The sequence below is a fragment of the Amphiprion ocellaris genome, chromosome 20, assembly GCF_022539595.1.
Source record: "Amphiprion ocellaris isolate individual 3 ecotype Okinawa chromosome 20, ASM2253959v1, whole genome shotgun sequence".
NCBI classification, from domain to species: domain Eukaryota; kingdom Metazoa; phylum Chordata; class Actinopteri; family Pomacentridae; genus Amphiprion; species Amphiprion ocellaris.
Genome location: NC_072785.1, coordinates 16,315,478 through 16,327,937, shown reverse-complemented (window position 1 = coordinate 16,327,937; position 12,460 = coordinate 16,315,478). Strand labels below are relative to the sequence as shown.

At 38.4% G+C, this 12,460-nt stretch overlaps 1 protein-coding gene across 5 annotated transcripts in view; it reads right to left on the bottom strand.

The window, feature by feature from the left end:
* flvcr2a (FLVCR heme transporter 2a) overlaps positions 1-12,460 on the bottom strand; it is a 29,724-nt gene that overhangs the window by 15,391 nt on the left and 1,873 nt on the right. For 2 of the 5 annotated variants that reach the window (XM_055005768.1, XM_035952368.2), the window contains exon 1: positions 3,645-7,512. The exons of 1 other annotated variant lie outside the window; for it this stretch is intronic. In XM_055005768.1, the coding sequence (XP_054861743.1) occupies positions 3,645-4,250 (606 nt within the window). In that variant the 5' untranslated portion in view covers positions 4,251-7,512. Of the gene's footprint in view, positions 1-3,644; positions 7,513-8,806; positions 8,933-12,460 lie in introns of those variants that run through there. 2 more of the 5 variants (XM_035952366.2, XM_035952367.2) reach the window with 2 other exon arrangements.

The window sequence follows — 12,460 nt, the reverse complement described above, 5'->3', positions numbered from 1 at the left end:
TCTGTGTGAGTGATGGTGTACCTGTTAAGTACATACTTTTTTGACATATGTTGTAATGTAACTACATTCAAAATATGCCAAAGAGGGTGATACAGGAGTAGTCTGACATGGATGTAACTTTATTTTTAACATATAATTCTGAGAATTTCCAAAAATCTCAAAAAGACAGATGGTTAACTTGTGAAATGTGTCTGCTGTGAGGATAAAACGTGACCAAATTTGGCTTTTCAGACCCCAACACACCCCCCAACCTCAACAGTTCTAGTGCATCTTGGACAAACAGGGGTGGATTAGGGGTGACTAAACTTTCCAAATTTGAGTACCACAGGAGCAGTGCCAACTTCCTCAGCTTCCTACTGCCTCAAGAACATTCCAGAGGGGACACCAGCCGAGGTCCCTCCGCTCTAGGGGAAAGGTGAGAGAAGGAAAGGTGACGAGACATGTTCCCTCAAGAGGAACAAACTTGTGAAGAGTCTGAGGCGAGCGCGAGCACAGAAATACGTCAAAACCCCTTCAGTCCTCCGAGAATCTTACATCCACTGTGAGTTCTGCACCTGTGACCCTCGGCAGCAAACTGGCACACAGGAAATGTTGCCATACTGATGCTGCGCATCCAACATGAGTGATCAAGCTTTAACTTAACCTTGCAATCACTACAGAAGGCTTTATAAGATGTTCACGGGAGCCTTTACCAGGTGTATTTGTTAAATCATCTGAAGCAAGCTAAAGACACTGTATCCCTATTTTTGTGCCGTTTCTGATAAGCAGAGAAAGCCTTGGTAACTTGTTAAAATGATGCAAAACAAGCGTAACCGATTTTCAGTTCAAATCAAGGATGGCCCCACTTATGAAGTTATTTTTAGCACAAAGCTCTGTGAAATCTTCAAAGCACCGCAGTTCTTTATGGAAATCCTACCTACTTTCTGTTAATGTGAACTATTTCTAAATGTCCAGGGGGATATGCAAAAGACTTCAGCCGGAAAACTTGGAGAGAAGTTTAAGGACCGAAGCCAAAGGAATTAAGACGTGGTGAGCAAGTAAACATCAACAACAATGTGTCCTTTTATCTTTATCGGTGGGGAGCGGGACTAAAGCGCAAAACAAGAACATGCATGACAAAGACCGGTATGTGTTGTTTGGTCTAATGAAGGTGAGAAATGACGCACTTCAAATGAAGAAAAAACAGCTCGGTTTCAGAGATTTAAGAGCTTTGTGAGCGTCACACGTCTTTTGATGGTATATGTTTATGTACAGTGTCAAAGATCATGGTGAGAACACAAAGCATTCACATATAGCCCTATACATAACATATCCGGTATGCATTGACTTTTTTTTACTGGTTTGTACAGTAGGGAACAATTGGCGCTAAACCGGATTAGGAAGGCAGATTCTTGCATTTGGAAACAACTTCAGACTGCATCACATCTGTGTCACTCTGCTGCAAAATGTCTCAATCCATGACATCTGTAACAAAATGGTATTTATTAATTTATCCTCTTAGTTTGACAAACTGATTATTCAAAAGTTTTCGAGACATGAACCAGAGCTTGGTGAGATTCTCAGATGATCTGTTAGGTTTAAAATTTGGAAACCAAAGCAGTTTTTGGCTTTTTTTTTTTTAAATTCCTGTCAAATCTTTCAAAATTTTGGGCTCATTTTTTATTCCAACATTAAGTCCTGCACCTCTACTGATACAGAGACATAGCTACAAGTAGACAGAACTTGAAAAGGTATTCTGTTCAGTATGACAGTTAGAACACCATAAATCACAAAAAAGAAAATTTAAATTTGAATTTCTTTGAATATTTATTTCACAAAAAATCAAAAAACCTGTACACAAGAAAAGGTGACTCTATACTGTAGATATTCTACTACTTAGACGAATGTTCAAAAGTTTGGGGTCACTTAGAAATGTCCTGATTTTTGAAAGAAAAGTGTTTTTTTCAGTGAAGATAACATTAAATTAATCAGAAATACAGTCTAGACATTGTTAATGAGGTAAATGACTATTCAAGGTGGAAACAGCTGATTTTTAATGGAATATCTACATAGGGGTACAGAGGAACATTTCCAGCAACCATCACTCCTGTGTTCTAATGCTAAATTGTGTTAGCTAATGTTGTTGAAAGGCTAATTGATGATTAGAAAACCCTTGTGCAGTTATGTTAGCACATGAATAAAAGTGTGAGTTTTCATGGAAAACATGAAATTGTCTGGGTGACCCCAAACTATTGCATGGTAGTGTATATATTTCATTTGTTTCAATACATTTGTTCTATCTGCTTTGTGCATATACAGCCTGCAGTTCAATCCGATTAAACTGAACAGTCCCTGAATTTTTATTGGTTTCATTTGAGTTAGTCATGGCTACCTAGTTGCATCAAGGAGCACAGATTGATTTTGTATTTCACAGAATCCTGTTGGCTCAAATTGTGTTTTTTTTTTTTTTTACTTGAGACACGTATAATAAAGTGAACTTGAAATCTTAGGATTAAGCATGACTTGGTTCATTTTCCACACAGGAATAGTTCAATGACTGCTGAAAAGTTGAAAATCCATTGATTCTTGCTGTTATTACAGTTTTAGGCTTTGATTTATGGTGCAATTTTGATGATTTTTTTTAAAGATAATGTGCTTTTCAAATCTGCCAATGCATTATAGGGTTCAGAGTGTTGATATAAATTCTCAGATTTTCAGTGAGAACGTGAAGCACGCAGTGACACAAACCCTCCCCTGCAGGCCGGACTATCTTGCCATAGATACAGCAGCATTCCCAGTGTAATCTCATTGCACAGTTAATTTACCCAAGACGTGGGAGCTTGTTCAGAAGCAGACGGTTCAAGCGGTGGAAGTCACCCGCCATCCCCAGCAATTTCCCCTGGCTAGAAAGAAGAAACCACACACACACACAAACACACACACAAAGACATAAAGGAAATCACTTTGAACAATTACACAATACAGGTGTCTCCCTTTAATTAATAAGCTAAAGTTTCACTCTTTTTCTTGGCATAAAGCTTCCTCCTTGTTTGGAAGAGACACACCTGTTGACTGTGTATCTGTGATGAAAAAATACAACAAGAAGTAGAAATGACAGCCTGTGACTGGCTAAAATTTTAGTTTTCTGCTCAAATTCAACTTGTTTGGGGGGAAAAAATCCAATTGAGACCTTTATGAGTTAAAAATGAAATAATACATATTTTGAAACACACAAAAAATACTAAATAAGCATTTAGACAAGAAGCTGAATGCAAACTATGAGCTAATTCTGTCATAACTCCACTTCAACTTCCCGTACGCCACATGGCATGTGAGAAATCTTGAGGTGATTCAACAAGAACTGAAACTGATATTGTAAGCATGTATTAGGTGTTGGGTTCTGCATTACTTCTCTAAGATCTTTTCTGCTGTTGGAAGCTGAAGCGTGCAGTAAAGGTTTTCTCTACAGACAGAAAAGGTGATTAATTCAGAATTGAACAGAATTCACATGAGCAGAGAGACTCATTCACACATCCAGATGTCAGACGCTGACATGACATAACATGCACCTGCCTGCGTTTTGGCTCATTCAGATGAACTGCAAAGCACACCATGCACACACTGCCAAAGACATTTTTCAGCCCAGCAGCTAAATAAAGACACACCTGGTTCCCCAGAACGCCAATGGAACAGGCGGTGGACACCTCCTGCTGCCCAAACCACAACGACGCAAGTCTGGACGGGATCCCCAGGATATAAACCGTGGCCACCGAACATACAAACTGCCCGAAGAAGGTCATGGCGAACATGTTGGAGTTGGCCGTGCTCGTCTTGATCCAGGCCCCGATGCAGTTGAAGGCCGAACCCACCACCACAACGTCTCTGATGCCCCGACTGTCCAGCAGCCACATGACCGGCAGGATGAGGGGGATGTAGGTGAGGAAGTAGATCATGGAGAGCCAGTCGATGGCCAAGGAGTCGATGCTGTAGAAGCGCATGAAGATGTTGCTGATGATGCCGTACTGCAGCCACATGAAGGCGTTGCTCATGGAGTAGCAGCTGAAGACGAACAGCATCACCCACCGCCGCTTGTACAGCTTGGTCTCCATGAGTGGGAAGAGCTGCGCAGTGTCCACGAACGACGGCTCCAAGGTGTCGCAGTCGTCTCCCAGAGGGTGGCCGTATTCACCCAAACCAGTCCTCTCTTTCCTTGGAGAGCAGTTCCCAAGGCTGTCCATCCACTCGTGGGACAGTTCATCTTGAGAGCTCATGTTGCTCAAACTCTTCCAGTTGCCTTCAGGCGTCTGTACCACTCAACAGCTGGAGGGGAGAACAAATATTTCTTCTTGTGTGTGCGTTTTCTTAACACGGTGGCAGTTTACCTGACTGGTCCCTCCCACCCAGCAGGCATTTCCTACATGCTGATCGTAAACGAGCTCGCCTGCTGAGCCTGAAGTGGAAATGACTACTTATTACTGCAGCTGATTTGGCAGAGGTGGATCTGGGGTGCAGTTTAAATATAATGAGCGGTGCTGGAAAGCTGCTGGTCCACGCCAACATCTACATACCTGGCTGCCAAGTGTCAGTATCCGCCTGCTTGTTCCGCTGTTAAACACCTCTTTGGTCAGGTGATGGATTTGTTTTGCGACTTGTTCTTCTGGTTTTTAGATTCCTCCTATCTGCTAAGGTAACAGCAGGTGTTGAGTGACGGCAGTTGGAGTTATTGCTAAGGAGAATCACGTGACACACACATATGCACTGATGCGCACAGACGAGATAAAGTCCACCGAGAGGAGTGCAAGTCATCAGAAAACTGACAAACTATTAACATGCAAGGAGAAGCCAAAAGCACATGATGTTTTTCAACTTAAAACTGAGTCTCCAGTGCTTGGAGTTGGCTAACATAGGATAGAAATGAAGCATGTGCAGGTACAGTACCTGCAAATATGTGCAGCAAAATGCATTTATCAATACATGGGAATAAAGATTTAAACAGTAACAGCTGATTACCAGTCTGTACTAATACATCTTGTATTTTTGCCTTACAAAACAAGTTTTACATTTATTTATAATTACATTTTTTATGCTGAGGCCATTTGTGCCTCTGAGCTCAAACATGAAGTGACAGCAACCCACAGCTCAAAGGCCAGTTATTGGAATAAACTGTTTCTGCGTCATAAATTGGATTTACTGACGCCCAATCACTTTATATTATATCATCTGTCACGGACATTATAACGCTGGCAGACCCGAGGCTGGCTGCTTTATTAAGTTGGTCGTATACACAGTGCAGTCGGGAATGATTAGCACAGTGACATGTTTTTGGCATACCAGCACAATGGATTTTACATGAAAGAAAACACAGAGTTTCGGCTCTAATTTGAACATGTTTACATAAAAATCAAACGATCAGTGTAGGGGTGGTGGGATTTTTTTCCATTTGCTCCCAGGCTTAAGCCATTTATGCAGCACAGCTTGTGGTACTGCCATCATTAACCACAACGCTGAAAGTCATACCATTGTTGTTCTGCATTCCTCCTGCAGTGTATACATGTATCTACACAGTCTAATCTCTTGATCTTGTTCTGACATATAAAACCCATAATACTGTTGAGCAATCAGCACAGTATTCACTGTGAACAAATGTTTAGTTAATGCTTAAGTTGATTAGGCTTTGTTTCTACAAAAAAGCTCTGTTGTTACAAAGTGAGAATCTGTTTCAGTGCAGCGATGAACGTTTTTCTCTTCATTTAATATTGTTTTCAACAACACAAGCAGCTCATAAAGCGTTGACCTTAAAATGAGTCCCTGTGATAAATGATTCAATGCAGTCAGCAGTGAGAGGTCAGAGGTCAAGTAGGACCAGATATTGAATATTTCAATGATTTGTCCAACTTAAACCATTCCCACATTTACTTACAGAATCTTTGTTTGAGCTCATCCTTGAATATGTTTGCACTTTGCTGTCCACTGATCAGGCGTAACATTATGACCACCTGTCTAATATTGTACTGGTGTCTTTATGCTGCTGAAACTCCTCTGATCCAGTGGGCAATGGACTCAGGACCTACCTAGTGGTACATCCCACAGATGCTCAATAAGATTTGGATCTGGGGAGTGTGGAAGTAAGGTGAACAGCTTAGCTCTGTCCCGAGCAGTTTTTAAAGTAATTTTTTGGTCTTTTTTTGACAGGTTAGTAGAGGGATGACAGGAAAGTAGGGAGAAGAATGGGGGGTAGACCTGCAGCATAGAGCCTGAGCTAGAACCGAACCCAGGCCGCTGCATCAGGGACTATAGCCTCTGTTTATGGGTCACCCACTCAGCCAGCTGAGCTATCTGGACGCACTCCTGATGAGTTTTTGCAGTATGTCGGGGTGCATTGTCCTGCTGAGGGTGGCAACTAGCATCAAGGACTGTTGTTGGCATGGGAGGTGGTGGGTTGCTTGACCTGCAGTGTTTAGGTGGGTGTTACATGTTAAACATCCACATGATTGTCAGGACTCAAGGTTTCCCAGCAGAACGTTGCATTATAACAAGATGATCAATGTCATTCACTTCACCTGTCAGTGGTCATAATGTTGTGTCCGATCGGTGTACATGACTGAGTTTTATCACTGCTTGAAATAGAAACTATGCAGGAATGTTCAACTTTGTCAGGACTGAGTAGCTGCTGGAACACGACATGATGATCTACTGACGTGTTGGACAGAACAGAGTTTGATGTGTATTTCTCAGCTGATTATTCCTACTGAGGTACAATTTAGAACCTGTATAAGCATGCTTGGTCATCTCTAGACTTACTCACTGATCAAGCTTGACAAGTAGAATGGTTCGATTTGAGTCATTTAATGTTGTGAGAATGTTGTTTTACAAAAAACTATTCTATCAGACCACAGTTAAGTGCTTCTGACAAAAGCTTAGTAGCTTATTGGAGATGCAAAGATTACTGATGGATCATTTCTTGGAATTAGGTATGACCAAAAATGTATTGGATATAGAATATCAATTTGAAAAAAATGTAGACACGGGTCTTTATGGTTCATTTTTAATTCACTTATTTCATCCTCCTGATTCTCTAATTTTGTTTTTTTTGTAGTCTTGTTTCAAAACAAGGCCTAATCTAACAAACTATTATTGGATTCATCAATAATAATCACTTAATTGTTTAATGCACAAATGCATTTCAATATTAATCAATGCCTGAAAATAATTTATAAATTAAATTACAAAGTTTTAAATGAATTTTTAAGTGCAATATTTTATTATGATGCGTAATATTACTTTGCTACATCAGAATCACTGTCAGGATTGCTTTTTTTTGTTAAAGTCTTATTTTAGTTTGCTTAAAATACTGTATTGTGCTTAGATTTTATTTCTTTTCTATTAGGCATTGCATTTAATCTCATGTATGGAGTAGTGAGAGTGCCTAAATACAAAAATAAATCTATAAAAGAATAATAAAATGAAAGTCAAAATATGGAGACTAATAAATAAAACGAAAAATAAATAATGTTGCTATATAAAGCAATATTAATCAAAAAATTTATCCAAAAAAGAAAAGTCTAATAAAAGTAGAAGTACAAAATAAATAAATAAAATAATAATAATAATAATAATAATAATAATAATAATAATAATAATAATAATAATAATAATAAAATAAGAAGAAAATGCTTATAAATAAAATTAAAAAATAAACAATATTGCTATATAAAGCAATATTGATCAAAAATGAATTCATAAAAGAAAAGGCTAAAAAAGTAGACAAAGACAAATAAACAAAATAATATTTAAAAAATAATAATTAATATGCTTATAAATTTTGTCTAAATATATTATTTGTCTATATATTTTTACTTTTATTATCTTTTTCTTTTATGGATTTTTTTTGATTAACATTGCTTTATATAGCAACATTATTTATTTTTCATTTTATTTCTTTTCTTTATGTTTCCACTTTTATTGTACTATTCTTTTATAGATTTATTTTTGTAATGTGACACTCTCACTGCTGCATACTCGTGTCATTTTTTTTCTGGGACAAGAATTTCTTTCAGGATTATTATCTTCAGCAAAATTGGAAACATTTAAATAAAAATATTGAGACAAAACAACGTGTTTTTATCTTTGTGGGGGCTGCAAGGATGAAATTCATGAAAAAATAAGTAATGCTAATACATCATGGTTTTTTCCCACTCCCCCCCCCCCCCCCCCCCCCCCCCACCCACCCACCCACCCACCCACGTTTCTAATTATAAAAGCACATGGCAGCATGCAGTGGGTTCCTGATCCACTTCTACTCTACATGGGTCTATTGTGCTGGAAATTTCCGCCAGCAGACAGTTGGAGAGCCGCTGGCGTCTCCAGCGTCAGGACGCATGAATGGAAGGAGTGAAGGGAAGACAAGGAGATCCACACCTCCTCATGATATCGAAACTACAACCCCAAAAACACACCTCTTGTCCTATACTCTTTAAGAAAACACTATCTGGACAGCAGCTGAGCTTTTCAGTAACAGACTCGCCCAACCGAGATTGCTTCGCTGGCAGCAACATTCGCCTTATTTCCATTCAAACAGCGCAATAAAACACTAAACCACAACTGATAGACTCATCGTAAAACAATCCCAGCCTCATTCTTGCTTCATATCTAAAACATTTTTTGGGATTTATGGGACTACAGGCTGAGGCGACCAGATTTAACGCTTCCTAAAGAGGCGAGGAATCAGCAGCTGAGCTATAAATACATGGACTGTTCTAACTCTGACAGGAGAGTTTTACTGGAAATAATGGTAAAATTTAAAAAAAGAACCGTCAGTTTACTGTACCTGCAGCAGGGCAGCATGATAACAAAACGATACTACACTGAATTAATGCACAGAACCAGCAGAAGATGGCGAAATAGCGCAGACAGATCACGTCATTTCCCATTTGGTTGCCTCCCTGAAAACAAATAGAAGCCAAGTTCAAGGAGGATTGGGTGGGTCCAAATGGATAACAAACGCCTGTATTTACTGCTGGATTATGAAAAAATGACCACAGTAAATGGTAGTTTTCTCAAAAATCTTTTGAAAAGTTAATAAATCCTGACATCTGGATTTGAAATGGTTTGTGAAATTAAAGAACAGTGAAATGTAGTGAAACATTCACTCCAAAAATACTGTTTATATAAAGCTGCATGCTGTATTTCTGTATTTTATCCTCTGCTTTGCTATACTTCAGTGCCAAATACTGTGCACTTTACTCCACTACATATACCTTCTGGACACTAATAATGATTTATAGAATAGAATAGAATAGAATAGAATAGAATAGAATAGAATAGAATAGAATAGAATAGAATAGAATAGAATAGAATTGAATTGAATTGAATTGAATTGAATTGAATTACTTTATTGCTCCTCACTGGGAAATTCCGCTGCTATTGTAGCAAGCAGAAAGTGTAAAGTGACCACCGCCAAAATACAAATAAATAAGAAACAAGAAAAATCTATACTAAAGTACAAAATGCACATTAAAGTGTAAAATCTACTATAATGGGAAAAAAGCACAGTAAGTGTCATTTGTTCTTTAGAGTCTTCTTGTGGCCCTTTGCATGGGATCTTAATCATCTAATTTTATATAAACCTGCATTGTATAGCATTATAAACTAGTTTGGTCAAATCATTCATATTTTCTAGGTTACTTAATTTAAATATAAATTGTGTGAATTTCTTGTTTATTGAACTCAAAATGTCAAATTTTCAATTTTTTCAACCATTTTACATTTTAAAAACATGAATTCCTATAGATATTTTTACTTAAAATGATGAGTTAAATGAATCAACAGCTGAGAGTTCATTCAACTCATTAAATTAAGTTCATAAAAAACAAAATTAGCATTTAAACAGACTTTCAATGATACATTGTTGGAGAGTTGAAACTCCTCAGAGACTCTTGTTTTTTGTAATTTGAAAAAAATAGACGAAGTGGAAACTTGCTGCATTTATTTTTTAATATAACAAAACTATTTCTAATTATGTTTTAATTATATTAATTTTGAATTTAGTCCCTTTACATCCATAAACTCATAATTTGTCTCACTGTAACCAGAAGCAGCCTCACAGATTGACGACTGAGGATGTAACTTGTCACTGTTAAATAAAGAAACTCCTCAAACTTACAAACTGTAAAAGCAAAACAAGCCTGTCTTTAAACTCTGTCTACATGACTAGTTGATTCAACTCAATATCTTAAGTGTATTGAAGTTGTTTTCTCAAGTTCAGTTAATTAAACTCAGCTAATTTTACACTTTCACAACAAAAAAGATGACTTTGAACTAATTTTTAACCCAAAGTGCTGTTAACTCACATTTTTAGGCATCAGAACAACTTATGTTTGTTTAACTTTGTTCTAATGAATGAATCTAAAGTGATTTTTAATTATGCTCCCCCTCAGTTAGTTTTAACGGTAAAATTCTAATCGAGATTTGATGTATGAGCATTAAGTTCCATGTCAAAATGTAATGTTTAATAAATATATCAATGACAAGGACCATATTACTTTCAAGAGAGTGTATATACTCTAATATGTAAGTATACACTGACCGGCCACTTTATTAGGTACACCTGTTCAATTGGTTGTTAACACAAATGGCTAATCAGCCAATTACATGGCAGCAACTCAGTGCATTTATTCATGTAGTCCAGACAACATGCTGAAGTTCAAACCGAGCATCAGAATGGGGTAGAAAGGGGATTTAAGTGACATTGAACGCAGCACGGTTGTTGGTTGGGTGGTCTGAGTCTTTCAGAAACTGTTGATCTACTGGAATTTTCACGCACAGCCATCTCTAAGGTTTACAGGGAATGGTACGAAAAAGAGAAACTATCCAGCGAGCGGCAGTTATGTGGATGAAATGCCTTGATGTGAGAGGTCAGAGGAGAATTTGCATCTGGCTGGAGATGATAGAAAGGCAACAGTAACTCAAATAACCACTGGTTACAACCAAGGAATGCAGAATACCATCTCTGAACGCATGACACATTCAGCTTTGAAGAAGATGTTCAACAGCAGCAGAAGACCACACTGGGTGCAACTCCTGTCAGCTAAGAACAGGAAACTGAGGCTACAATTCACACAGGCTCACCAAAAGTGGACAATAGAAGATTGGAAAAATGTTGCCTAGTCTGATGCGTCTCAGTTTCAGCTGCAACATCCAGATGGTCAGAATTTGCCGTAAACAGCATGAAAGCATGGATCCATCCTGCCTTGTATCAGCGGTTCAGGCTGGTGGTGGTGGTGGTGTAATGGTGTGGGGGATATTTTCTTGGCACACTTTGGGCCCCTTCATACCAACTGAGCATCATTTAGATGCCTCATCTACCTGAGTATTGTTGCTAACCATGTCCATCCCTTGATGACCACAGTGTACCCATCTTCTGATGGCTTCTTCCAGCAGGATAACGCACCATGTCACAAAGCTCACATCATCTGAAACTGGTTTCTTGAACATGACAATGAGTTCACTGTCCTCCAATGGCATCAACAGTCACCAGATCTCAATCCAAAAGAGCACCTTTGGGATGTGGTGTAACAGGAGATTGGCATTATGGATGTGCAGCCAACAAATCTGCAGCAACTGTGTGATGCTATCATGTCAATATGGACCAAAATCTCTGAGGAATGTTTCCAACACCTTGTTGAAAGTATGCCATGGAGAATTAAGGCAGTTCTGAAGGCACAAGGGGTTCCAACCTTTTACTAGCAAGGTGTACCTAATAAAGTGGCCAGTGAGTGTATTTTGCAGTTTTTCTGTATTTTTGCTGAAGTTGAATTGAACTTGTGATTGATTTTTTTCTTTTTCACTTTTTGTTTGGCTACTTTTACTACAATAAAATTCTACTTTTGTCATTGAAACATGACCCGAGAGCAAGTACATTGCTTCAACAGAAACATTAGAAGCGTGTCCACAGATAAGCAAAGAAAATGACCCCTAATCAGTTTTTTTCAAGGTAAACAGACACTGAATATGCAAATAAGCCTTCACCACACCAGCATACCTGCATGCCCACACACACACACACACACACACACGCGCACACACACACACAACCCTCACAAGCAGCTGCCTGCTGATTTTCTGTGGTCCTAGACAATACCACAGAAAGTAACAGTATCATTTAATATTTGTACAAACTTCTGAGGAACTTTACCAGGATGAGAGCTGTAACATCCTGGGTGCTTAGTCTCACTTTGTGTTTGCAAAAGTATTCAAACAATGAACAGTGAAACAACCAAAGACACACTGACAGATTAGTCAGAGATAGCTGGGAGTCAGAAAAAAAAAAAGGCTGGTGTGTGATGCTTTAGCAGCTCAATGTCAGACATACACAAGGACTGTGGAGAACAGCAATTAGACTATAACTAATGTACTGGTGTCCCATCACTCACACATTAGTGCAGGATATTTATCACAATGGCTTCTGTCACTACAGACAGTT